The following is a 26,494-nucleotide window of genomic DNA, read 5'->3' on the forward strand; positions in this document are numbered from 1 at the left end:
TCAATCTGACTACATAACGGCATATTTCTTAATGGTGTTTGGCCTCAGGATGGCCTTGGTGATATCCCATTGTTTAATGTTTTATTTTGTGCTATTGTATCCGACATTGTCGGGGTCTGCGTACCCCTCTTGATGAATATGAATATTTTTTTTTTATGTCTTCTTAAAGGGTCTGAAGCCCTATTATTGTTGTTTCGTATAGTAACAAAAATAAATAAACAATAATATAAAATAAAATAAACTTATTGTACAACATTTCTTACATTCTACTGTAGTATTACTGTATGCAAAGTTTGTTGTAAAAAAATAAAGAAATGCCACCAAAAATGAAAACAATGCCATTAAAAGCACTCAAAGGGCATGGTGGTTTTCATATGCATTTTAAAAAGTGAAGAAGCCTAATCCTCAAAAAAATACAATAAAGCTGAATAAAAGTATGCATATTAATTAGGCATACATAGGAAATAAGAATTTATCACGTGAAAGCAAAAAGACAACAGCTGTTAAAAACACTTTATTCCCAAATGTTGAGCTTCATAAATTATGAAATAATTGCTATGGGATTGACTTTACAGTTTGCCAGGACCCAGGGGAGAGTTTTTTTTATATAGACATAAGTCTCAGTAGCAAGCTATAAACTATGATTTATACACATCAATGCCTGCCTGAGTCTGAGCATATGAAATGCAAGATATAAGGGCATTCTTCCTTCACTGACCTTTACTTCCCATAATTCTTGGTTTTCGAAAACATTATTGTAAATAATTAGGCTTAAAGACATCAACTTCTTTCTGACAAGAACATTATACAGTATATATATATATATATATATATATATATATAATATATCAGTTATACACTCATTCCAGAATGTCAGCTATTGCACTAAACAATAGCACAGGCATAGATTTCTTTGCCATGAATAACACTGTCAGCATGGAATTGCTGTATTCAGAAAATGTCAGAGTCATTATCATTGTGCTTATATCTTTGCTTATTGTGCTCACTGTTCTTGGTAATATTCTGGTAATGTTAGCTTTCATTGTAGATAAGAGACTGAGAACTCAAAGCAACTTCTTTCTCCTGAATTTGGCCATCTGTGATTTCTTATTGGGTAAGTCTATGTTTCAATCTATTGTTAGTACATACAGGTCCAGTCCCGTGTAAAGCTTAATACCTGTGTTATGAACAGTTCGCAACCTTGTCATATAGTATGTTTTCCACCTCTTCACTATTATTAAGTTATATGATTGCTTGCTGTGAGTGAACTGTGCTATTCACTGCAAATATTAAAGGGAATGTGTCATCAGAAAATGACCTGTTGCTTAAAACAAGTTTTTATATTAAAACAAAATTTTAGTAGGATTTTGGTGATTTTTTTATTTATTTAATAAAGAAAATCCGCAGCACTCCTTAAAGTAAAAAATGTGCAGTTTATTCACACATGTCAAAAAATAGACAATTTTTTGACATGTGTGAATAAACTGCACATTTTTTACTTTAAGGAGTGCTGCGGATTTTCTTTATTATTCATCCGTCCTGGATCGAGGGACTACCGCGGGCACCATATAATCAGCTCTGCATGTGAGGAGTGCTGCCTAACCTTTTTTTATGGATCTATATATATATATATATATATATATATTTATTTATTTATTTAAATACTGAAATCCTGCAGTTTTTGTACTGCCCATTAAAGGGGTTGTCTGGGCTACATATATTGATGACCTATCTTCTAACCATGGCAGTCTGCACCTGTGCATTGGGATGTGCTGACTGACCCCCTTTTTTTGCAGTTGTACTGGAGCTCGAGGTGTGACTGGCTCCAGTTGGTCTTGCACCCCTGACTAGCCTGTCTGCCCCATACGCAGATTTTAATCAGTGTAAGTATAAGGGCTCATGCACATGACCAAGTGCTGCCCGTGGCCGTATTGGGGCCCGCATACGGCGGGTCCGCATGACACGGGCACCAGCCGTGTGCATCCCACATCACAGATCGCGGACCCATTCCCTTCAATGGGTCCGCAATCCGGGAGATGCGAGACAGAGGCACAGAACAGAAGCACTACGGAGTGCTTCATTGAATTTTCTGTATGTGCCTCCGCAAGTTGAATGGGTCTGGCTCTGTCTGCGGCCGCCACACGGATGTTGCCGTGCATTGGGGACCACACACGGTCGTGTGCATGAGCCCTAAATCTGTAGCCTGCTCTCTCATTGCATTCACTGGAAGCTGTCTGGCACCAGGAGAGGTATAGAGTGGGCTTAGCATGCATGTTGGTACCTGCATTCCCTGGATTTAATGGAGACCGTTATGGCACAAAAAATGGTAAAAAGCAGAGTGGACCCAGCATGTGTGTGGAACCTGCACTCCCTGAATTTTATGGTGGCCATTATGGCACATAACAGGTAGGATTTAGTGTTAGGTTCCCATCTTACAGAGATCGCCTTGACGTTTGGCAGACGGGCCCAAAAAAATTTGTACAAAATGTATTTGCCAAGAATCTCAAATAAAAAAAAATAAGTGTAGCATTATCACCAGAATATTTTCTATTACTATGGTATTATTGTACTTTATTTGGTTTGCAGAGTGCTGCTGCATTTATTTTTCTTCTATCTTAAGGATAGGTCATCAATATCAGATCAGGGGGTCTGGAAACTGTTTTTGGCAGCCACAGCACTAGAAATTATACTGTGTATGGCGCACAGCTCCATCCATGTTGTAGTAGCTCTGCCTGGGTACAATCGCTCAGCTGCCAATCAAAGTACACCAACGCCAGAAACTACACTGTGTACAGAGCCTTCTGCTTCCGCTCCTCACACTTTATAGTTTCCAGCACTGCAGCTGCCCAAAACAGTGGATTGGTGAGGGTTCTGGGTGTGAGACGCCCACCGATCTGATATTGATGACCTATCCTGAGGATCCTCAATATCTGTGGCCCTGAGAACTCCTATAAGCCTACTGACAGACTGAAACTTCCGTTCTGTACAGATCACTTTTAAGCTGTTATTGTATCATAACGGACATGATTAAAATGACAAATAACAGCTATTTATAAATAATGCAGGAATTGCAAATTACAATAGGCGTTGGGCACTGCTTATCTACTACCCTCTCTGCACAATGGCATCTGCACAGGTCACAAAGCACGTCTCAAACACTCTCCCATAGAAGTCAATGATGTCAGTTCCACTCGGTTGTGCCTATGGTCCATGTGGCTGTTGTAAAACATATTTTAAAAAATTTGCAATCAGAAAACTAAAAGCAGATTAGAAAAATGGAATGTTTGAACTAGTAAAAATATACAGTAGGTGATACATTCCCCTTAGGCTGCAATATTTCAGTGCATGTACGAGCTATTAGTCAGGAGTACAGTATAGGGGAGAAATTTGTCTACTTTAAATCTACCACAATCACAAGATTGGGACACAATAGGTTTTTAGCTTCTGAATGTAAACAAGAATGAATGCATTGATTAAAGAAATCCTCAAAATTATGAACCACAAAAGATAGTTTTTAATTTATACACGGTTTTAACTGACCTACTACTAAATATACATGGTGTTCAAGGAAGCTACTAATTTGTGCTGTGTTAGGGTATATTCACACAGAACAAATTTTGATACAGAAATTTCTGCAATCTGTTCCATGCATCTGAAAGGGGCAAGCCAAAGTCTATGCACATGATATAGAAACCAAACACAATGCAACAGTACTCTGCAAACATTGAATATATGAAATAATGCTGTATTCACTATATAAATGAATGAGGTACCGTATTTTCCGGCGTATAAGATGACCCCCAACTTTTCCAGTTGAAATATAGGGTTTGGGTAATGCTCGCCTTATAAGACTACCCATCCAACACTATTTACTTTGGCATCAAGATCTGCAGGTAATTGTTGAGCAATTTTCATCTTTTGCCTCAGTACCATACTATGCCTTTCCAAGAATCTTGTACACCAGGATACAGTGGCCTTACATCTGTTGCTGTGATCTGGGTTAGATTTGGCCCACTCAAGTGAAAGCAAACGTATTTTATTTCATGTCACTACATAACCGTTAAGGCGATGCTCATTCACCATGTCCGCTACATGTTTTTCGAGTTCTGGCCAATGTGGGGTGCCTCTCCTTAATGCACACTTACCCCTTGGCATACTCTTTAATACTTTTTCATTTGCTTTTCAGTCCCTAACCATCTTTTCTGTTACTCCATATTGTCTTGCAGCAGCGCAGTTATTATGTTCCATGACAAAGTTTACAACTTTAAGTTTGAAACTGGCTTCATATTTCTTTCTTCTTGCTGGTAGAGCCATGATGGGGTCTTGACTGTTAGCCATTTGTATACTGTACTGTATGTACTGGTGCTGTACTGTATTCACCACCACATATATCTGCTCCCCAGATAGACTCCGTTTTTTTCACCACAGATAAGATGCACACCAAACTTCATTAGAGATCCGCCGTTCCAACATTAGAATTGGCTGAAGTGCAGATGCTCCTGCTCCCTCCCTGCCTTCCCTCAGAATCGCCAATCCAACCCAGTATACAACAACCAGGCAAGCGATGTACCGGTATTTTCTGTGCACACTGCATACAAAGCCTGCTTGGATTGGGTGGGTCAGCTCTCCCTGCCTGCCCAGCCCTCCCTGTCTTCAAGACAATCTGAGCGGTAGTACGCAATGTGATACTACCGGGATGAGAAAACCACTGAGGGCAGGGAGAGGGGGCTGCTTTGGGAGCGGCTGGCCGGGATGCAACGCACGGTGGCTCAGCTAGAGGGAGACTGTCCCTGAAGCTGGAGAAGGACAGCTTCTCCAGTCTGGCTAGGAAGTAAGTTTCAGCACTCCATATACCGGCATATAAGACGACCCCCAAATTTTGAGAAGATTTTCATGTGTTAAAAAGTAGTCTTATACGCAGGAAAATACAGTACTTAACAAATACATTTTGCTCAAAATCATTTGTGCTCATCTAACACGGCAAGGTGGCCTCTTTAGATGGATCCCATTTAGATGTACAGTATGAAATTAATATTTCAGTTGCAGAAATTTATGTAACAAATCTGTGTGTGAACAAATACTTACTGCCTACTACAGCATATAGTAGCCAGGCCTAAATGTCAAATGAAGAGTGCTTAGTTTTAATGAAAATAAACCAAACATGCATACTATCATGTCTATTTATGTATACACATATTAGTGCAGTTTATAATGAGTATATAATAAAAAGTATGTCTGGCCAAGGCTGGAATCACAATACAGTTCGGTGTAGTGTTTATTGCATATTTTTGTTCTATATACAGCAAAAGCTGCTTCCACAACTGCTTTCAGCCTCAAAAATAATATCCTAATAATTCTGTAATATTTATTATTCCATGAAAAATGAACCGAAAAGATGAAGACTTGTACTGTCATGTGGTGGAGAATGTGAGTCGCTCCTTTTTACATCCACACTGTGCTGCTGGTGCACCAAATTAAAAAGGACTATTTTCTAGGCTTGTTCAACTTCAGAACAAGCCTAAATTACTTCGGACAGTTAACATGTGTGTATAAAAACAGTAGGCATTATTTCCCTGTTGACACATAATTTTGGAATGCTTATGCAGAACAAGCCACTGTTTCTTATGACGTTAGTGTGTGTGTATGAAAGGCCTAATTTTTCGGATGCTTGGTCCCAACCAGCCACTGTTTTGTTTACCATAATACAGTGTGTGCCCCCAATAAGGACAATTTTTGGAAGGTTTCTAATATGGAAAAGCATAACACATGAGATGGTGCTGTGTGTTTTTGAACACGCTGTTTGTTAATACAGTCATCTATGCGTTTACCCATATGTATATATGTCAGTGTCACTCATCATGTAAAATCAATATTCGGTCATCTCTAATTTATGCAATTGTGTTTTCAACTTATATCTTTTGGTCCCTGCTCATATTTTGAAATTCATAATGATAATCTTTTTTTTAATTTTTTACTGTATTTATGGAACTGATGGATTATCAGATGTTGGATTAAATTATTTTTGTATTGTAGTCATTTACATGTGGTGCATTTACAAATGTACCGCAAACTGTACACAGGCAGTCACTAGAACACACATATGCTGTACTACAACATGAAATACTAGTGAAGTAGTTAGGGTTAGGTACCCTGAGAAAAAGCATACCTTTAGGCCCTATTTAGATGACCGTATGGCCGTCGTCCCTGTGTTGCGTACCACAAACAGCGGGTCCGCAATACACAGGCACTGGCCATGTGAACTCCGTGCCGCGGTGCGGACCCGTTGACTTGAATGGGTCCATGATGCACAACATATGGCAAAACATAAGACAGGACATGTTCTGTCTTTTGTGGTCTGTGGGCTTCCAATCCGTGCCTCTGCACAGCAAAAGATAGGCCTTTATCTTAATTGACAGTCTCTGAGATTTGAGAGCCAGTAGCTACACTGCAGAGGAAGCCATGTTCACCAGATGGAGTGCTTTCCACCTACAAAAAAAACTTCTTTGCATAAAAATTTAAAGAAGCATTTCTTAGGTTAGAGGACTAGATTTTCACAAGAAAGGTGTGATTATGTTTTGGCGCATTTACCCTACTTGGCAGTATGCTTACTCTTAAACAGGTTTTGGAGATCACATATTAGAAGTATTAATAGTGGTGTTCATTTGTTTCTTCTTTGTTGCCAGGAGCAGTTGCCATCCCTTTGTATGTTCCTTATATGCTGACAGGAAAGTGGATTTTTGGAAGATTTTTATGTAAATTATGGTTAGTAGTTGACTATACAATGTGCACTGCATCAGCATTTAATGTTGCTTTAATAAGTTATGACAGATTCCTTTGTGTCACGATGGCTGTAAGTATTACTTATGTGTTACAGATTACTTTTCTTGGGTGAATACGATAATTTATTAGGAAACGCAATAATAAATGGATAGTTGAATGGATGTTTGCATAAATTGGTAAAAATAAATTGATGCATAACATGTTATGGTACTAGGTAACACTAATATGGTATTTGTTAACATATGTAACATACTATAGTTAATTCATTGAGGCACTGTATGTATGTGTACATGCATCAGATTGGATATATATACTGTATGTGTGTGTGTGTATATATATATATATATATATATATATACATACACACACAAATATAACTTGCTGCAACAAAATTGAAAGAAAAAAAGACAGACTGGAAGAGATAGACTGATTGCCAAGGTAGCACCGCCTATGTGTATAACTAACTATTTGAGCTTAACCCTTTCTACCCCGGGCCACTTTTCACCTTCCTGCCCAGGCCAATTTTTGCAAATCCTACATGTGTCACTTTATGTGGTAATAACTTTGGAACACTTTTACTTATCCAGGCCATTTTGAGATTGTTTTCTTGTGACACTTTTGAGGGGCTTACATAATGAAAACCACCAATAAATGACCCCATTTTAGAAACTACACCCCTCAAATTATTCTAAACTGATGCTACAAACTTTGTTAACCCTTTAGGTGTTCCACAAGAATTAAAGGAAAATGGAGGTGAAATTTCACAATTTCATTTTTTATGCAGATTTTTCATGTTAATAATTTTACTCTGATTCTGTAGTTTACAGAAATACCCCATATGTGGTGGTAAACTGCTCTATGGGCATGTGGCAGTGGTCAGAAGGAAAGGAGCGCCATATGGATTTTGGAGGCAGATTTTGTATTTGAAGAGACCCTGACTTCCCCCTACAGTGGAAACCCTCAAAACGTGACACCATTTTGGAAACTACACCCTTTAAAGAATTATTGGAAAACACTTGGCTGTGAAAATGCTAAGTTTCATTTCTTCCAATAAAATGTTTAGCCCCAAATTTTTCATTTTCACAAGGGATAATATGAGAAAAATCACCCATAATTTGTTACCCATTTTCTCCTGAATACGGCAACACCCCATATGTGGCGGTAAACTGCTGTGGGGGCACATGGCAGGACTCAGAACAGAAGGAGTGCCATATGGCTTTTGCAGCGCAGATTTTGATGGATTGGTTTATGGGCACCATTGGTTTTTATTTGAGTGATTGTCTTATGTAGGGGCTCATTTTTTGCAGGATGAGGTGACCTTTTTATTGTTACCATTTTAGGGTACATAAGACTTTTTGATTGCTTGGTATTACACTCTTTGTGAGGCAAGGTGAAAAAAAGGATGTTTTGGCGTAGTAACATTTTTTTTTTTTTTACAGTATTCACCTGAGGGGGCATATAATGTGATATTTTTACAGAGCAGGTTGTTATGGACATGACGATACTTAATATGTGTATCATTTTTATTTTTGTTAAGTCCTACACAGTAAATGCATTTTTGAACAGAATTAAATCTTGTTTTTCTGTTACTGCATTCACCGGACAGGGTGGATCATGTGATATTTTTATAGAACCGGTCGATTACATACCTAATATGTATTATGTAAAAGAAAAAATTTAATCGGAAAAAATGCTTTTTTTTACTTGAAACTTTTATTTATTTTTTTATCATGAAAAACTTTATTTTAACTTTTTTTTTTACTTTTTTTCACAACTTTTGGGGGTCTGATCCCCTGTACAATGCATTATAATATTTCTACAATACTGCATTGGCTGTAAGTGTATTACACACTGTAGCTTCATGCCTGTGAGATCAAATGGGCCGGATCTCACAGGCTTACATGGAAGGCAGCCCCGATGCCTGTGGAAGGCATTGGGCTGCCTTCCCTGCCATCGGTTCCCTGTCACAGCAGCGTGGGGACCCGATGGGGAAGGGGACGGAGCTCCCTCCCTCCACACACCCCTCACATTCCGCGGTCAGCGCTGACCGCGACATAGTGAGGGTAAATGCACCGGCATTGGTGTTTTCTCTGATGTCGGCGCATACAGCAGGGGTCCGGCTAACGGGAACAGCCGGTCCCCTGCAGCTGATCGGGCAGGCGCAGATCCTGTCCCCGCCCGATCAGCGAGACGTAGTATTACGGCGCTGGTCGGTAAGGGGTTAAAGGGGTTCTCAGAAAATGGTCATGGGGCGAGCATGGTGTAAAAACAAAGAAAATAAAAAAATTACAAGTGCGGACCTTCCCAATCTTTTGCCGCTCCCTTGTTAATACTTGCCTGGTCCCCCCTAGTCTTAGTTGCCTACACTCTAGTAACAACATGTAATTTTGACATGTAACCACTGCAGCTTGTGATTGCTTACATGTCTCGACGCATCATTGCTGGAGGCCAGGCTATAGAGACTGGCAAGAGAACGGGATAGTGTTAACAAGATGGTAGCAGAATATTGGAAAGGTAAGCATACTGATTTTGTTTTACTTTAGACAGTGTGTACAGGCAAATGTTATATTATATTTTTAGATTTTTCCCCAAAAATATTTTGGGCTGTGAATGTTTTGTTTGTAACTAATTCAGTTTTGCATGTTCGGGACAACTAAATACATCAGACCAATGTGATTCTTCACATGCTTTAATTGGGGTCCATTTACAAATGAAAATGCACTTTAATTCTGGCTTAAAGGGGTTCTCTGGGATTTTTATATTAATGGCCTATCCTCAGGGTAGATCATTAATATTAATATCAGATTGGTGTGGGTCCAACTCTCAGCACCCCACCGATCAGCTGTATGAAGAGGCCACAGTGCTCAGTTAGCACATAGGCCTTTTCCTAGGCCTTGTGACGTCATGGTCATTGGTCACATGGCCTGGGTGCAGCTCAATGCCATTCAAGTTAAATAGGGCTGTGCTGCAGCACCATGCACAGCTGCTATCCAATGTACTGTGCTGTGCTTGGTAATCCATGAAGCGCCCACGGCACTCACTGGAGCTCCAGTGAGCGCACAGCTTCTTTAAGCAGCTGAGTTGGACCCCTGCCTATCTCATATTTATGACCTATCCTGAGGACCCCTTTAAAGTGACACATTTCACGTGGCATCAGGGTGGCATGGCTTAAAGGGAAAAGGGGCTTGCCAAGACTGTGTACCAAAATTGCACCAGTATTTTGGTGCACAATTCTGGTGCAAAGGAAGCAAACCAATTGGAGGCTTATTGTTTAAAGGTCTAGAAAAAAAAGGCTTCCAATGTTCAGGGACTTATTCAATTAACAATGTACATGGTTAGGAATCCTTTCAACAACTGCCACCTTGAGAGGACATGCATACTTTATTTTTTATTAGCTAATTTTAGACTTCTTCATGTAATTAGATTAAATAAATTAATTAGAATTACAGTATCAAAAAGAGTGTGATGCCCTTACCCAAACAAAGTTACAGGTCAGGGTATCATACATTCATTTTAGAACTCTTTGTAAAACTGAAAAAAGGCTGAATTCCATGCTGCTTCTTTGTCAGGTATTATATCGTTCCTTACAGAAGAGGCACAGTCAGACTGTTTTTAAGATGCTTATTGTCTGGATACTATCATTCCTCCTATACAGCCCGGCCATTCTTTTATGGGAAAGCATTGTTGGTTACAGTAATATTCCTGAAGACCTCTGCATTGCTGAATTTCATTATACATGGTACTTTCTTCTGGTGGCGTCATCCATTGGTTTTGCCCTCCCCTTCATCAGTATTTCATTCTTTAATCTGAGCATCTACTGGAACATCACTAAACGCAGCCGGAAGAAAAGACATTCCTTGGCTCAATTGGCAGGAAAGAAGGAGAACAATGTCAGTTCATACATCATAGCAACTAATTTCATTCTAGCTAATGGAAAGTCAAATGGAAAGTCAAATGGACAGCAGGACTATAAGTCCCCCGTACAGAGAAAAGTTCATTTTCATCTAAAAAAGCAACAATTAGGAGGCCAAACCATCTCATCTAGTAAACAAAATGAAGGTGTGCATAGTGGGGACTTGCATGTCATAAAACTCTCCCGTTAAATTTGGGATTGTGCAGCGTCATGTCCCTCCTTATACAATGTGAGCTGCTATGTATTATGATCATAAATATCATCTAATATAATGGACCAGGTTCTTGGATAGCAGCTTTTGGTGATATGTCACGCTTATGTCACGAGATAGACAAGGCGGAAAATCTTCATGAGGTGGTTATTATGGGGGACTGCAACTACCCAGATATAGACTGGGAAACTGAAAGCTGTACATCTCATAAAGGAAACAGGTTCTTGGCAATAACCAAAGACAATTACCTTTACCAACTGGTTCAGGACCCGACTAGAGGGACGGCCATACTGGACTTAGTATTAACCAATAGACCTGACAGAACAACAGATGTGCAGGTCGGGGGACCCCTGGGAAATAGTGACCATAAAGTAATAACCTTCAAATTATCATTCAAACAAGCGTTTCCACAGGGAGGAACAAAAGTACCAAACTTCAAAAAAGCGAACTTTTGCAAACTAAGAGAGGCCACAGGCCTAACTAACTGGGAAAAAGTCCTCAAAAATAAAAATACAGCCACAAAATGGGATATTTTTAAAAGCATCCTAAAATCTAATTGTGAGAGGTACATACCTTATGGGAATAAAAGGTTAAGGAACAAGAAGAAACCAATGTGGATAAATAGAACTATAAAGAAGGAAATAAATGACAAAAAGAAAGCATTTAAATCACTAAAACAGGAGGGTAGCGAGGAAGCACTGAAAAACTATAAGGAAAAAAATAGAATATGTAAAATACAAATAAAAGCCGCCAAACTAGAGACCGAGAGATTAATTGCCAAAGAGAGCAAAACTAACCCTAAAATGTTCTTTAATTATATAAATGGTAAAAAGTATAAATCTGAAGGTGTCGTCCCTCTACAGAGCAATGAGGGGGGAGTTGCAGAGAGCGACGAGGAGAAAGCAAACCTATTAAATATTTTTTTTCCACTGTATTCATTGAGTAAAATAAACTGTCAGATGAAATGCAGAATGTAAAAGTAAATTCCCCATTAAAAGTTCCCTGCCTGACCCAGGAAGAAGTACAACAGTAACTTAAAAAGATTAAAATAGACAAATCGCCAGGGCCAGATGGCATACACCCCTGTATCCTAAGAGAAATAAGTAATGTCATAGCCAAACCCTTATTTCTTCAATTTACAGACTCTATACTGACAGGGAGTGTTCCACAGGATTGGCGCATAGCAAATGTGGTGCATATATTCAAAAAGGGTGCAAAAACAGACCCCGGAAACTATGAGCCGGTAAGTTTAACATCTACAAACGCAAAAACACAAATGCAATCGCACTCTGCAACCAGCACTCTGCCCTGCTATTATGCTGGATGTTGAATAAGGCATTGGTGTACATTTTTAACCAAAGCGTAATAAGCCACTCACCACGTCAAGGTCGCCTTCATGAGTGGTCCCTAACACTAGTTCTTACCTGTTATGGGCCATGACAGACACACAAAGTCCAGGGAGTGTAGGTACAGCATGCACGCCAAGCACACTCTGCTTTTAACCCCGTACGGTGCCATTACAGCTTTCATTGGATCCAGGGATGCAAGTACCAACATGCATGCTGAGCCCACTATATACTTCTCCTGGAGCCAAATGGCTACTGGTAGGTGCTATATAAGCAGACTCAGTTTTATACTGACTTTAAAACCAGCCTCCAGGGCATACTAACTGGTCAGATGTGCATGACTGCTTGGAGATCGCCACGCCTCCAATATATATTACAAAGAAAAAATATGGGGGATTCAGCCCGCACAACCCTATGCAGGGGCAGATTGCTATGGCAAAATACAGATACAAACGCAAAAACACAAATGCAATCGCACTCTGCAACCAGCACTCTGCCCTGCCTTTATGATGGATGTTGAATAAGACATTGGTGTACATTTTGGCCAAAGCGTAATAAGCCACTCACCACGTCAAGGTCGCCTTCATGAGTGGTCCCTAACACTAGTTCCTACCTGTTATGGGCCATGACAGCCACACAGAGTCCAGGGAGTGTAGGTACAGCATGGTGTATGAACTATACTGTATATTGTACAGCATGGTGTATGAACTATACTGTATATTGTACAGCATAGTGTATAAACTATACTGTATTTTGTATAGCATGGTGTAGACCCCAGTAGTGCCATGGTGCCATGGATCCTGTGCATCAGTTGCTCATTTGTCCTCTGTTTGAGCCATTTCAGTCTGAGATTTGTTTTTTAAGATGGAAAAAAAAAAGTTATGGATGCAAGATAGTGGATCTCAGATGGAAATGGTATAAACGGAGGCCAAATGTGCAACTGATACACAGGATCTGTTTTTTTACTTTTCTGTTCTTCCAACGGATGAGAAGAACAGCAAAATAACGGTGATGTGAACTCAGCCTTACTAATGTAAAGTGTAAGTAAATACCAACTACCAACTAGACTCCAATAAAAGAACAGGCAAATCCTGGAATAGAGGACCCCGGCGTCTGCTGCTGGCCACAGGAGTGGACTCTGGATTGGGAATCTTCTTTGAATGTCCATAGGCTGCGATTGACCGAGGCTCAGACACCAGGGAGGGCACTAAATAACAGGCTCAGCAGGTGTATGCTCCAACTTCCACTGCCTGCCAGGGCCACCAACAAATGAAGGACACAGAACTGAAGTGGGGCCTGGCCTGGCTGTCTCACTCTGAGACAGACTAGCAATGTAGTGACAGTGTAGTTTTTATCCTACTGTCAGTATTTGAAGAGGTGCTCTGTTTACAGCTTTGGCTCCGCCTTACAGCGGCCGCTGGCCACACTCTTTCTCTGGCTGTCACTGCTGCTCTGCACTGCCACCCAGCATGCCACGAGGTGAAGAAAAAGCTGACGCTGAATATGCCATTGAAGATGAAGAAGAGAGGGGCGGGTACGGCGGGAACTTAGCTGCCACCTGATTGGAGGAGCTGTGCAGTGATGTAAGTCCCTCCCCCCTCACTCTCCTTTCCCCTCTTTTTTCCACTCTGGGCCCGGCTGTTTTTATCACAGCACTAGCGCTGTGTATATAGTACAGACCAAAAGTTTTGACACGCCTTCTCATTCCAAGAGTTTTCTTTATTTTCATGACTATGAAAATTGTAGATTCACACTGAAGGCATAAAAACTATGAATTAACACATGTGGAATTATATACATAACAAAAAAGTGTGAAACAACTGAAAATATGTCATATTCTAGGTTCTTCAAAGTAGCCACCTTTTGCTTTGATTACTGCTTTGCACAGTCTTGGCATTCTCTTGATGAGCTTCAAGAGGTAGTCACCTGAAATGGTTTTCACTTCACAGGTGTGCCCTGTCAGGTTTAATAAGTGGGATTTCTTGCCTTATAAATGGGGTTGGGACCATCAGTTGCATTGTGGAGATGTCAGGTGGATACACAGCTGATAGTCCTACTGAATAGACTGTTAGAATTTGTATTATGGCAAGAAAAAAGCAGCTAAGTAAAGAAAAACAAGTGGCCATCATTACTTTAAGAAATGAAGGTCAGTCAGTCTGAAAAATTGGGAAAACTTTGAAAGTGTTTCCAAGTGCAGTCACAAAAACCATCAAGCGCTACAAAGAAACTGGCTCACATGCGGACCGCCCCAGGAAAGGAAGACCAAGAGTCACCTCTGCTGCGGAGGATAAGTTCATCTGAGTCACCAGCCTCAGAAATCGCAGGTTAACAGCAGCTCAGATTAGAGACCAGGTCAATGCCACACAGAGTTCTAGCAGCAGACACATCTCTAGAACAACTGTTAAGAGGAGACTGTGTGAATCAGGTCTTCATGGTAGAATATCTGCTAGGAAACCACTGCTAAGGACAGGCAACAAGCAGAAGAGACTTGTTTGGGCTAAAGAACACAAGGAATGGACATTAGACCAGTGGAAATCTGTGCTTTGGTCTGATGAGTCTAAATTTGAGATCTTTGGTTCCAACCACCGTGTCTTTGTGCGACGCAGAAAAGGTGAACGGATGGACTCTACATGCCTGGTTCCCACCATGAAGCATGGAGGAGGAGGTGTGATGGTGTGGGGGTGCTTTGCTGGTGACACTGTTGGGGATTTATTCAAAATTGAAGGCATACTGAACCAGCATGGCTACCACAGCATCTTGCAGCGGCATGCTATTCCATCCGGTTTGCGTTTAGTTGGACCATCATTTATTTTTCAACAGGACAATGACCCCAAACACACCTCCAGGCTATGTAAGGGCTATTTGACCATGAAGGAGAGTGATGGGGTGCTGCGCCAGATGACCTGGCCTCCACAGTCACCGGACCTGAACCCAATCGAGATGGTTTGGGGTGAGCTGGACCGCAGAGTGAAGGCAAAAGGGCCAACAAGTGCTAAGCATCTCTGGGAACTCCTTTGAGACTGTTGGAAGACCATTTCAGGTGACTACCTCTTGAAGCTCATCAAGAGAATGCCAAGAGTGTGCTAAGCAGTAATCAAAGCAAAATGTGGCTACTTTGAAGAACCTAGAATATGACATATTTTCAGTTGCTTCACACTTTTTTGTTATGTATATAATTCCACATGTGTTAATTCATAGTTTTGATGCCTTCAGTGTGAATCTACAATTTTCATAGTCATGAAAATAAAGAAAACTCTTTGAATGAGAAGGTGTGTCCAAACTTTTGGTCTGTACTGTACATGTAAAAATGTGAAAATATTATGTAATGGCACATGGGCATTTGGGACTGAGCGGGCCTGCAGAGGTCCTGAGCAGAGGCATAAAGGAAGCTGCGCGGCCGTGCGCCCGTGCGCCCGTGCAGCTTACAAGGAACACTGGTCATGGGCTCCAGAAGTTTCCTAGGGGATGACGTGCTATAGGGACTAGATCATAGTAAAGAATTAGGGTGGATGGGAGCCAGCCAGAGTCTCTCTATTTGCATCCAGATAGAATATGGTTGCAGAGATACCCAAGCTGTGATACAGCGTAACTGAGCTGCCCAGTAATATTTAATCAAATCATCTCTAATTTCCCTATATATGAGAGGAAAATTAAGCTTGTACAGATCTGAATAACGAGGGTTAAGGTTAACACCTAAGTAAAGTAAGTAATCTTCCTTCCAATTGAAAGGAAAGTTTGCCCTGAGAGTGCTGAGGGTCACCTGAGATATATTGAGGGGGAGAGCCTCAGTTTTATGGGTGTTGACCTTATACCCCGATAGTCGTCCATACTCCTGTAATATGGAGTAAAGGTTAGGGTGGGAGGTATGCGGGCTTAGTGAGGGTGAGTAGGACATCGTCCGCATATGGGGACAACTTAAACTCTTTATCCCTGTCCATAACACCACGGATATCTGTGGAAGCCCTGATTTTAGCCGCTGTAGGTTCAATACACAGTGCAAATAATAGGGGGGATAAAGGGCATCCCTGTCTTGTCCCGTTGGCAATACGTATTGGTCGAGACTCGGCATGTGGAAGCTTGATTGTCGCTGTGGGGGAGGAGTATAAGCCCCGGATGGTCTGGACAAAGGGGACAGAGAGACCATATGCCTTCAAGGCTGCAAACAGAAATGGCCAGCTTAGGCGGTCAAACGCTTTTTCGGCATTTAAACTAAAAAGCAGTGCTTCCTCCCCTGAGTGGTCAAACACTTCCAGCAATTCATTGTTCTGTTGTGTATTATCACTGCTTGTCGGCATAGAACAAAGCCTACCTGATCTTTATGGATCAATATGGGAAGAAAGGCGTTTAAACAAGAGGCCAGTATTTTAGTAATAATTTTGAGGTCTGAATTTAGGTAGTGCAACGGGTCTATAGTTTTGACAATCAAGGGGGTCTTTTCCAGGTTTCGGGATTAACGTGAGATATAAGTGGGACATGGCGGTGGGTACCGTATCACCAGATAGGAACCGGTTAAAGAGGTTTGTCATATGGGGAATCAGTTCCGGTTTAAAAGTCTTATAGTACTTATAGGAAAAAACGTCAGGCCCCGGTGACTTGGCCTCACGTAAATGGTCAATTACCTCCTCTATCTCCTCCATAGTCACAGAAAGAGTCCGCTCCCTTGACTGCACAAGGACCTGTTTGTGAGGGACGACTTCTAAGTTGTTTAGCTAACAATGCATGAGGCTTAGTTCTCTATGCATAGTACCGTTGTCATGTATATAGCATTAGCTTGTCGACCCTACCCAGAGTTATCCTGTGCAGATGGGCTTGGGTGTCTACAATAAGCTTAAGCGTACGGCGGGTGGGATGAACCAACATCGCCTCCTCTAAAGTGTGCAGGCGTGATTTCAGAGACTGGGCAGTAGCTACAGAGTCCCGTTTAAGTCTTGTGCCCAGGCTGATACAGTGCCCCCTCATTACCGCCTTATGGGCCTCCCATAAACAACGGACATTCCCCATCGACCCTTCATTGAGCCCTTAGCTCATAATGCAGTATTGACCGCTTAAGGAGGGTATCATTAAGGCGCCAATGACATTGGTGGGTGTATGCCATACCAAGATCTATGCTGACCATTACAGAGGCGTGGTCAGACCAAGTGATTTGACCTATATTAGCTGCCCTCAGCACACGTGGGGTGGAAATAGTTCCAAAGAAAAAATAAATTCTGGTGTGGGTACCATGGGGGGTGGAGTAAAAAGAAAAGGACTTATCTGTAGGGTGATTAACTCACCAAAGATCATATAGGGAATACCGCCTGAGTCCCTAGCAAGTCGCTGCTGTGTGGAATGTAAGGGCCTGCCTGGTAGGGCCAATCTATCCATAGAGTAAGAGAAAATAATGTTAAAATCGCCTCCCAGCAAGACTAATGGATCAGGACACCTGAAAACCTTGCGGAAGTGAATCTGAGATGTATTCGGGGCATACAAATTACAGAGTGTAATTGGCTGACCCACAAGTTTACCTCTCAGAATAATATAGCACCCCTGAGGATCTATTGTTGAAGATTCTATTCTGATGGGACAGTGGGCTGATATAAGTATGGCAACTCCGGCCTTCCAGCGAGAGTGGGTAGCCGAGTATGCTATAGGATATTGGTGAGTTGCAAAGCGAAAGGAGGAAGTGTCGTCAAAGTGGGTTTCCTGGAGGAATACTACATCCGCCTTGAGGGACTTCAACTACGAAAGCAAAAGTCTCTTTTTGGCGTTAGAGTTGAGTCCCTTGACATTTAGGGTTACACACTGTACCATGACGGTGTAAAAAAAAAAGGGGGCATGTAGAAAGGATACAGCTGACCAATATTCACAGTCAACTCCCCGACTGTTAGCTGTAAAACCTTTCGCCGGGTGAATTTTCGTCCAGCATCGGGACCAGGGTTCAGAAGAACTTGGACCCAAGAGTGTGATGTAGCTAGGAGGGAAGAAGGAAACAAGAGGAGGGGGCAGACAACATAAATCAGGACAAAACTCAAAAACATAAAGCTAATAATTAACAGCGATTCCCAGGAGTGTATATCCCTGCTAGAGGCAACGACCATAGCCTCTTCCGGGGTCACGGTGTCAGAGGTCAACCTCCAGAGGCTCTTTACTGAGCAAGCACAAATTAACAAGACCTTTAAGGGTCAACTGAAGGCACCTGAAGTCCCAACATTTCACAGAATGGCAGAAAATCTGAAAAGGAGCTGTTTTTCCTTGTTGACGTGCCGACAAGGCAAATAGAAAACCCTATCGATAGGCTATTTGGCGGTCTCGCAGCAAAGTCAGTAGTGGCCGCGGGTGTCTCCTTTTTTGCAAGGTTATCCATGAGAGGTCAGAAAAAAGCTGTACAGGGGCCCCATCAAATTCAAAATTGCGTAGGATCCGGGCCTTCGCCATGATAGCCTCCTTGAGATTGTAATTGTGGACGCAACATAATATGTCTCTAGGGCGAGCAGTGGTGCCCTTGGGTTTGAGAGCTCTGTGGGCCCTATCCAATTTGATCTTATGCGAAGGCAGTTCCCTAAGTATCATATTAAAGATGGCTTCCAAGGTGACAAAAAGGTCCTCATCCCCAGTTGCCTCTGGGAGACCTCTAACTCTAATGTTATTTCTACGACCCCTATTATCAAGGTCCTCCAAATTTCGACCCATGTCCCTGCCGCAGTTTGAGATGTTACAGATACTGCCTGGTGCCATCATGAGCATTTTCTAATGAGTCCACATGGTCGACAATGTGCTTAATATCGGTGTGGACAGCGGCGATCTCTGCCCTGCAGGCTCCCTTAACTTCAGATATTAGCATCCGAAAGTCTTCCTTTGTGGGGAATTGGCTGAAGTACACTTCCCAGGAATTTGGGGGGTCAGGAGCAATGGAGAGAGACATAGCAGCCAGTGGAGGTGGGCTTGGAGAGCTAGCCCAGGTGTCTGCAGGAAACATGGAGCCACAGTTTTCAGTGGCCAGAGCAGTGAGGATACCCTCAGGAGCATCAGACCAGGATTCCCCTGAAAGGGCCATATGTGGGCTCCTATGAGGGTGTGAGGAGGCTGGGGTCTGTGGGATGGCATCACAGTACCTGGATCCACACTCTGGCGCTGTGCGCCACTTTCCAGGGCCGCCATATTGTCCCCTGACCTCCTAGATGCTGCAGGCTGAAACTCCCTTGCCGCAGGGGAGAGCCCCACTTTGGTCTCCTGGGGTGAAGGGTCGTTGGTTAGTGAGGCAGCCTCTGTGATGGAAGATGGCTAGCTCAGGGCTCCAGATGGCGACCAAAATGGTCGCCAATGCGACTTAGAATTTACAAATGGCGACAAGACTTTTTAGTCTTGTCGCCATTTGCGACTAGAACCTCCGCGGCAGCTCTGCAGTTGAACAGCGACGGGCACAGGAGCTGATAGTTCTCTGCCCCGCCGCCGCCGCCAATGTTCTTCTCAGTCTGAGGCAGTGAGTCACAGCACACAACAGCAGAGACGCTGGCAGCAGGGAGGGGAGGGGCTCGGGAGGAGTGTAATCTGATCCTAGAGTGGAAGCTGCTTCTGCCAGCCCCTCCCCTCCCCGCCCACCAACCAATCAGAGCTGAGTCAGTGAGTCACAGCACACAACAGCAGAGCCGCTGGCAGCAGGGAGGGGAGGGACTCGGGAGGAGTGTAATCTGATCCTAGAGTGGATGCTGCTTCTGCCAGCCCCCGCCCACCAACCAATCAGAGCTGAGGCAAGGCAAGCACTAGCAGCTCTGAGTCACTGACACAAGTGCAGGGAGTCAGAAAGAATCGAATGAGTCTCAGGTGAAAAGAATCTAAAGATCCGACTTAGTTAGTGACTCATTCGATTCTTTCTTAGACTCCCTGTGTCCCCCCCTAACACCCCAGTATAAGAAACATTGGTGGCACAGTGTGCCCCCCCAACACCCCAGTATAAGAAACATTGGTGGCACAGTGTGCCCCCCCAACACCCCAGTATAAGAAACATTGGTGGCACAGTGTGCCCCCCAACACCCCAGTATAAGAAACATTGGTGGCACAGTGTGCCCCCAACACCCCAGTATAAGAAACATTGGTGGCTCAGTGGGAAGTGCCAATGAGGGTTAAAAAAAAAAAAAACTCCTCCAGTTGATCGTGTAGCTGCCGGTCTCCTGTTCTTTCTTCAGGACCTGTGGTGACGTCACTGAGCTCATCACATGGTCCATTACCATGGTGATGAATCATGTGATGTATCATGTGATGAGCACAGTGATGTCACCACAGGTCCTTTGACAGGTCGTGAAGAAAGAACAGGAGACGATCAATTGGAGGAGGTGAGTTAATTATTTTTTTTATTTTTTAACCCTCATTGGCACTGCCCACTGCGCCACCAATGTTCATTATATTGAGGGGGGGCGCACTACGCCACCAATGTTTATTATATTGAGGGGGGGCACACTGCGCCACCAATGTTTATTATACTGGGGTGTTGGGGGGGAGGGTGCACACTGCACCACCAATGTTTATTATATTGAGGGGGGGCACACTGCACCACCAATGTTTATTATATTGAGGGGGGCACACTGCGCCACCAATGTTTATTATACTGGGGTGTTGGGGGGTGCACACTGCACCACCAATGTTTATTATATTGAGGGGGGCACACTGCGCCACCAATGTTTATCATACTGGGGTGTTGGGGGGGGCGCACTGCACTACCAATATTTATTATATTGACCTTCTACTATGCATTCTGTATTAAAGAATGCTATTATTTTCCCTTATAGCCATGTTATAAGGGAAAATAATACAGGGAATAGACTTTCATCCTAGCAACCATGAGTGAAAATCGCACCGCATCTGCACTTGCTTGCGGATGCTTGCGATTTTCACGCAGCCCCATTAGCGTTGCGTGAAAAACTCACAACATAGAGCATGCTGCGATTTTCACGCAACGCGCAAGTGGTGTGTGAAAATCACCGCTCATGTGCACAGCCCCATAGAAGTGAATGGGTCCGGATTTAGTGCGGGTGCATTCCGGTATTTTGAATGCCAGATCCGGCACTAATACATTCCTATGGGAAAAAATGCTGGATCCTGCATTCAGGTAAGTCTTCAGTTTTTTTCGCCGGAGATAAAACCGTAGCATGCTGCGGTTTTATCTTTTGCCTGATCAGTCAAAATGACTGAACTCAAGACATCCTGATGCATCCTGAACGAATTACTCTCCATTCAGAATGCATGGGGATGATCCTGATCAGTTCTTTTCCGGTATAGAGCACCTGTGTGACAGAAATCTATGCCGGAAAAGAAAAACGCTAGTGTGAAAGTACCCTAAAATATTTTAAATCCCCCCTTTCCCAATTTTACATATAAAATATATAAACAATAAATAAATGAACATATTACATAGCGCTGTCCAAACTATTACATTATTAAAAAATATCTCCTATGCGGTAAGCATTCGCCACTTTTTAGTCACCTTGTCACCCCAAAAAATAGGATAGGACTGTTCTATTATGGGCCGAATGTTTCATAAAATGCGAAACGCACGCAGCTTTTTTTGGTGTTTTTTATTTTTTATTTTTTGCGCGGTATTGAGTATCGCAATACTTTTTTATGGTGACGAAAGCTAATCAAAATTTTGGTATCAAAACAACCCTATGCCGATCTGATCGGCGTAGCGTTGTCACGATACCAAAACTTTGATTCGGTTTCGATTTGGCGACTAAAAATTTGATTTGGCTCCTAAATTTTTCAGTTCAGGAGCCAATGGCTACCAGGTATTTTTTTTAGTCTGGAGCACTGTAGCTTCTCTCTGCAGGTAGGTCTTCCCGCACTCCCGTTTGAGCACTATGCCGGGACAGAGGGAGGGAGCAATGGCGGGGAGCGCCGTACTGGGAGAGCCATTCGGGGGACCCATGTCCAGCACTCCTCCAGAGTCCTGGACGGTGAGGGGGATTGCAGAGGAGGAGCAGACCTGCGGGAAACGGTTTTATTTCCCATGGGGCCGGTATAATGAGTCGCTGGCCAGTTTGCTGTGGTGCAGGCAGGAGCCGAGCGTTTAAGCAGCCATCTTAGTCAGCATCCGGACACACCCCCTGCGTTTACCCATAGTTATGTATGTCAGTTTCACTCAGACATCACTTACTATTGATGTCATTGTGTTCCAGAACCTGGGGAGGGGGATGGGAAAAAAATCATAAAAAATTAATAAAAAGAGATGTTTTCCTAAAAAAAAAAAATGAGTCTCAGGAGGCTAGAGGGGGTTATGCACCAACTTTCAGGGCAAATGGAGAAACTTTCGTTTTTCATAAAATCGGCTAACCGGACCCAAAATGAACCTCGACTGGTTTGCTCATCTCTAAAATATATATATATATATATATTTGGGGACTTATATCACACTCATGTTTAGAAGTATATTTATATATTTACAACATATCTATAGGTATACAATAATAACTGCCTTATCTCCAGTTTGAAATCACCAGACTTTTATAAAGTTACGTACAGAAGCTTATGCTTGTTTGGTAACACATGCACATGTTATTATTATGGGAGTCTTCTTTTCATAAATTTTTGGGGAAAATTACTATTTTCTCAAATATTCAGTAACTTCCTCAAGACACTGGAAACACAGAGCGCTCTGGGGCAACATTTATCAGCTTTGTGATACATCTCTTCTCCTATGAGGACATTACCCAGGATGACTGTTCCCTTAACACATCTGTCATTATTGTTAATTTGTTTGTAATGCAATTTGCTGTGACCTGGGGCCACAGAATGGTGTAGAAAAGATATTCCCTTATGTAACCAATTATATGTAGTTACACAGTTTTCTCCTGTGGAATTAATGTACAATGTTTAACCATTCAGTGCCTTATCCAACACATACATGCATGATTATAATTGCAATAATATACATTTATTATTTCATATTTACTGTAAAGTGGTATTTTAATGTATTTTATGTATTTCTTGTTGCTTATATGGCTCTTGGTCCAATGTCCAATTCTTTTGTTACAGATGCATGCATACAGGGGTGGACTGAGAAGCCCCAGGGCCCCCGGGAAAAATAATTTAAGGGCCCCCTTACAGGCCCCACCCATGTTCTGCTGCAAGCCCCACCCACGTGTACAGGACCAGGCCCCTCCTGAGTCCTATCCTATACAGGTAAGTATTACGATTCGCGACTAGGGTGGCCACTTGCTTCACCCCAAAAAGGAGGACATTCTAGGCCACACCCTCAACCTTATAAACCACGTCCCTCTCCCAGTAAGTGCCCGGCAAAAGAAAAAAAATACGCCACTATAGCGCTTTTGCTTTACTGGACTCTACGGGATGGAAAAGCGCTGTATTATTAACTCAGTTCAGCAGTCCTGAGTCCCAGTCTTCAGTGAAGAGGGGACTGCTGAAGGGGTTAATAAATACTGAGAACAGGGGACATTTGAAAGGGGTTAATAATTACTGTGAAGGGCCTTCAATAGTTATTAACCCCTTTCAGCACTCCCCCATTCACATTATTTATTAACCCCTTCAGCAGTCCCCCCTTCACTGAAGAGGGGACTAGTGAAAGGGGTTAATAAATACTGTGAATGGGGGACTGCTGAAACGGGTTAATAACTACTGTGAAGGGCCTTCAGTAGTTATTAACCCCTTTCAACAGTCCTTCATTCACACTGGTATTTATCAGACTTTTTTATAACTTATTTTTCTCCCCTTTTAACCCCGGCCCTGCCACAGCCCACAGCAACAGCAGCGCCGCCAGCCCAGCACAGTCTTTCAATTTCTTTCAGACCAGACACGACTGAGACGTAAAGCTGCCTAAGCTACCACTTAATCCAAAACCACTAACGCAGCGAACTCTGTGCCCACGCTCCTCAGAGTTCCCTTCCTTCTCCCGCAAAACCCGCAGCGCCAATGAGTGCGCGAACAGCGCTGCGGTGTGTGTGTGACATCAGTGCGGTGCAGAAGGAACACAGTGACGACTGTAGTGATGGCAAGCTCGGATCTTTCAGATGAATCGGTTCATTTGAATCAGCTCATTCAAATGAACCGATTCATGAATCGGATCTTCGGTTCACTTGCTGAATCACTGACTGCTGAGCTGACTCGCGAGTGAACCGAAGACTCTAGGTGGTGCGCATGCGCGGATGCTATCGAATCAATTCACTTGCTGACTCAGTAGGCTCTTGGTACATTGTCTGACTGAGTGAGTCGGGAAGAGTGATTATACTTTCACACTAGCGTTCGGGTGTCCGTCTGGCCGTGCGGAGGCAAACGGATTTGTCCAGACTTACAATGTAAGTCAATGGGGACGGATCCGTTTGAAGTTGACACAATATGGATCAATTTTCAAACGGATCCGTCCCCCATTGACTTTCAATGTAAAGTCTGGACGGATCCGTCTGAGCAACTTTCACACTTAGAATTTTTTCTAAACTATAATGCAGACGGATCCGTTCTGAACGGATCCCATCGTCTGCATTATAGGAGCGGATCCGCTCTGAATGCAAGTGTGAAAGTAGCCTTATAGTGATAGTGAAGGGATTCAAGGGAAGCGGACGCCGGACAGGAGGAGTCAGGAGCTGTCATGTGTGGTGTGACTGTGCATTGTTGTCTGTTGTGCATGCAATGCATTGTTACCCACAGTAACAGTAGTACAACCAAGTGAATGCACGCACAGGGAAAACTGTATGTGCTAAGTTGATAACAGTATTACAGTAACACTGGCTGATAATAAAATAGTCCCCACAGTCATCACTCAGGAAAATAACTAGTGTGCAATTTGTGCACGATTTTCTAATAAACCTGAAGAGAGATTTTATTACAAGACCCGGAGGCTCGTATTGCTATTCTCCTTCTTTACTCTGACCAATAGCAGCAAAGAAAAATATTGAAACATGTGATCAGCCCCTCCCCATAGTCTCAGTATAACAGGCCACACCGCCTGCAAAACCTCCTCTTTCTTTGCTGCTGACTGCAGAGATAAGTACCTGTGATATATGTCTGATTACTGTTATTTATGTAGTTTTCTCCCTTTTGGGTTTGTTGGATATTCTGTTGTTTTTACAGGTTTTGCCTGCTGGGTTCTCCCTGCTTACCTTGTGCCGTTTTACTCTTTTGGCACATCTCTGGTGACCCTGTTTTTTCAGGGGAACCTCTTAGGTGACTGGCTTTATTTCCCTATCGGGTTATTTATCCCCTTCTGTCAGTTCCCTCTACTTTCCCCCTGGTTGGTAATTATTGTTTGCGTATGACTAATTTTTTCTTCAGTCCCCTCGCTTCACCTCTCTCCCCCTCGGTCCCCCCTCCCCCCTCGGCTGCTTTTCGCGCCGTGGCTCACCTCTGATCTCGCCGCTGGCTGTCTTGATTGCTGCGCTTCGCTCCGCCCGAGATCTCGGGCGCTTCCGCTTCCGGTTTCCAGTGCGGCGCTCCGGAGTCTCGGCGGCCACTGCTCTGTCTCCGGCTCATTTTGTTCAGGTCTTTTGCACTATCCCCACTTTAGTTTGCTCTCCCTGGCTGGGGAAAATCTTCTACCAGTGGAGTCCATAGGGTAGTATTCTACTGTGCAGTTTTTACCTGGTATTAGGTTAACCCTATCACTACCTGCAGTAGTATTAGAGGCAGGCTGTGACAGCATCATTATGCCTAATGCAGCTCACAGTGGGCAGGGCCCAGTTGAGGAAGATATGCCTCAGGTTGAATTAACCCCTTCTGGGGATGATTGTCAAACAGTGATGGCCCCTGCGGATCATTCCCTGGCCTTTCAAACTACACTGTCTAATGTGATTGCTGCGGCTATGGGATCAATGACTTCGGTCATATCCCAGTCCATTGCCCAGGCCCTTGCTACCCATCCAGCTGCCTCTCCCACCCCACAGCCCGCTACGGTTTCTAAACCAGCCGGGCTAGGGCCATCAGCCTCCAGAAAACACATGACTGGTGACGATGTTTCCACCAATGTTGGCGCGCTAGGTCCGCGCAAAAGAGCCTGTACGCGTCAGGCAGAACGTACGCGCAATTGGAAACGTGCTAGAGCACAGCAGGATGCGGCTTCCGACTCTGAGGTCGGTTCCGATGAGGAGGCTATAGATAACGCCTTTGAGGAGGCAGATGACGACCCTTCCGGGGTCATAGATTCTAACCCCTTACCCGGGTGCAGCTCGGCAGCAGATGTGTTCCCTGCTTCCTTGACAGATCCATCCGGGGAGCCTCTATTTGACCCGGATTCCCTCCACCACCCTCGGTCGGCGGAGTGGTTGC

The 26,494-nt window shown here is 43.2% G+C and overlaps 1 protein-coding gene across 1 annotated transcript; it reads left to right on the plus strand.

Moving 5' to 3' along the window:
• The first annotated feature begins 936 nt into the window (after nucleotides 1–936).
• LOC122939344 (histamine H3 receptor-like) lies at nucleotides 937–10,883 on the plus strand. Its single transcript, XM_044295411.1, has 3 exons — nucleotides 937–1,114; nucleotides 6,684–6,850; nucleotides 10,350–10,883. Exons 1-3 carry the CDS (start codon nucleotides 937–939, stop codon nucleotides 10,881–10,883), a joined length of 879 nt encoding a protein of 292 aa, XP_044151346.1.
• Nucleotides 10,884–26,494: the final 15,611 nt, after the last annotated feature.

The sequence above is a fragment of the Bufo gargarizans genome, chromosome 5, assembly GCF_014858855.1.
Source record: "Bufo gargarizans isolate SCDJY-AF-19 chromosome 5, ASM1485885v1, whole genome shotgun sequence".
Classification (NCBI taxonomy): domain Eukaryota; kingdom Metazoa; phylum Chordata; class Amphibia; order Anura; family Bufonidae; genus Bufo; species Bufo gargarizans.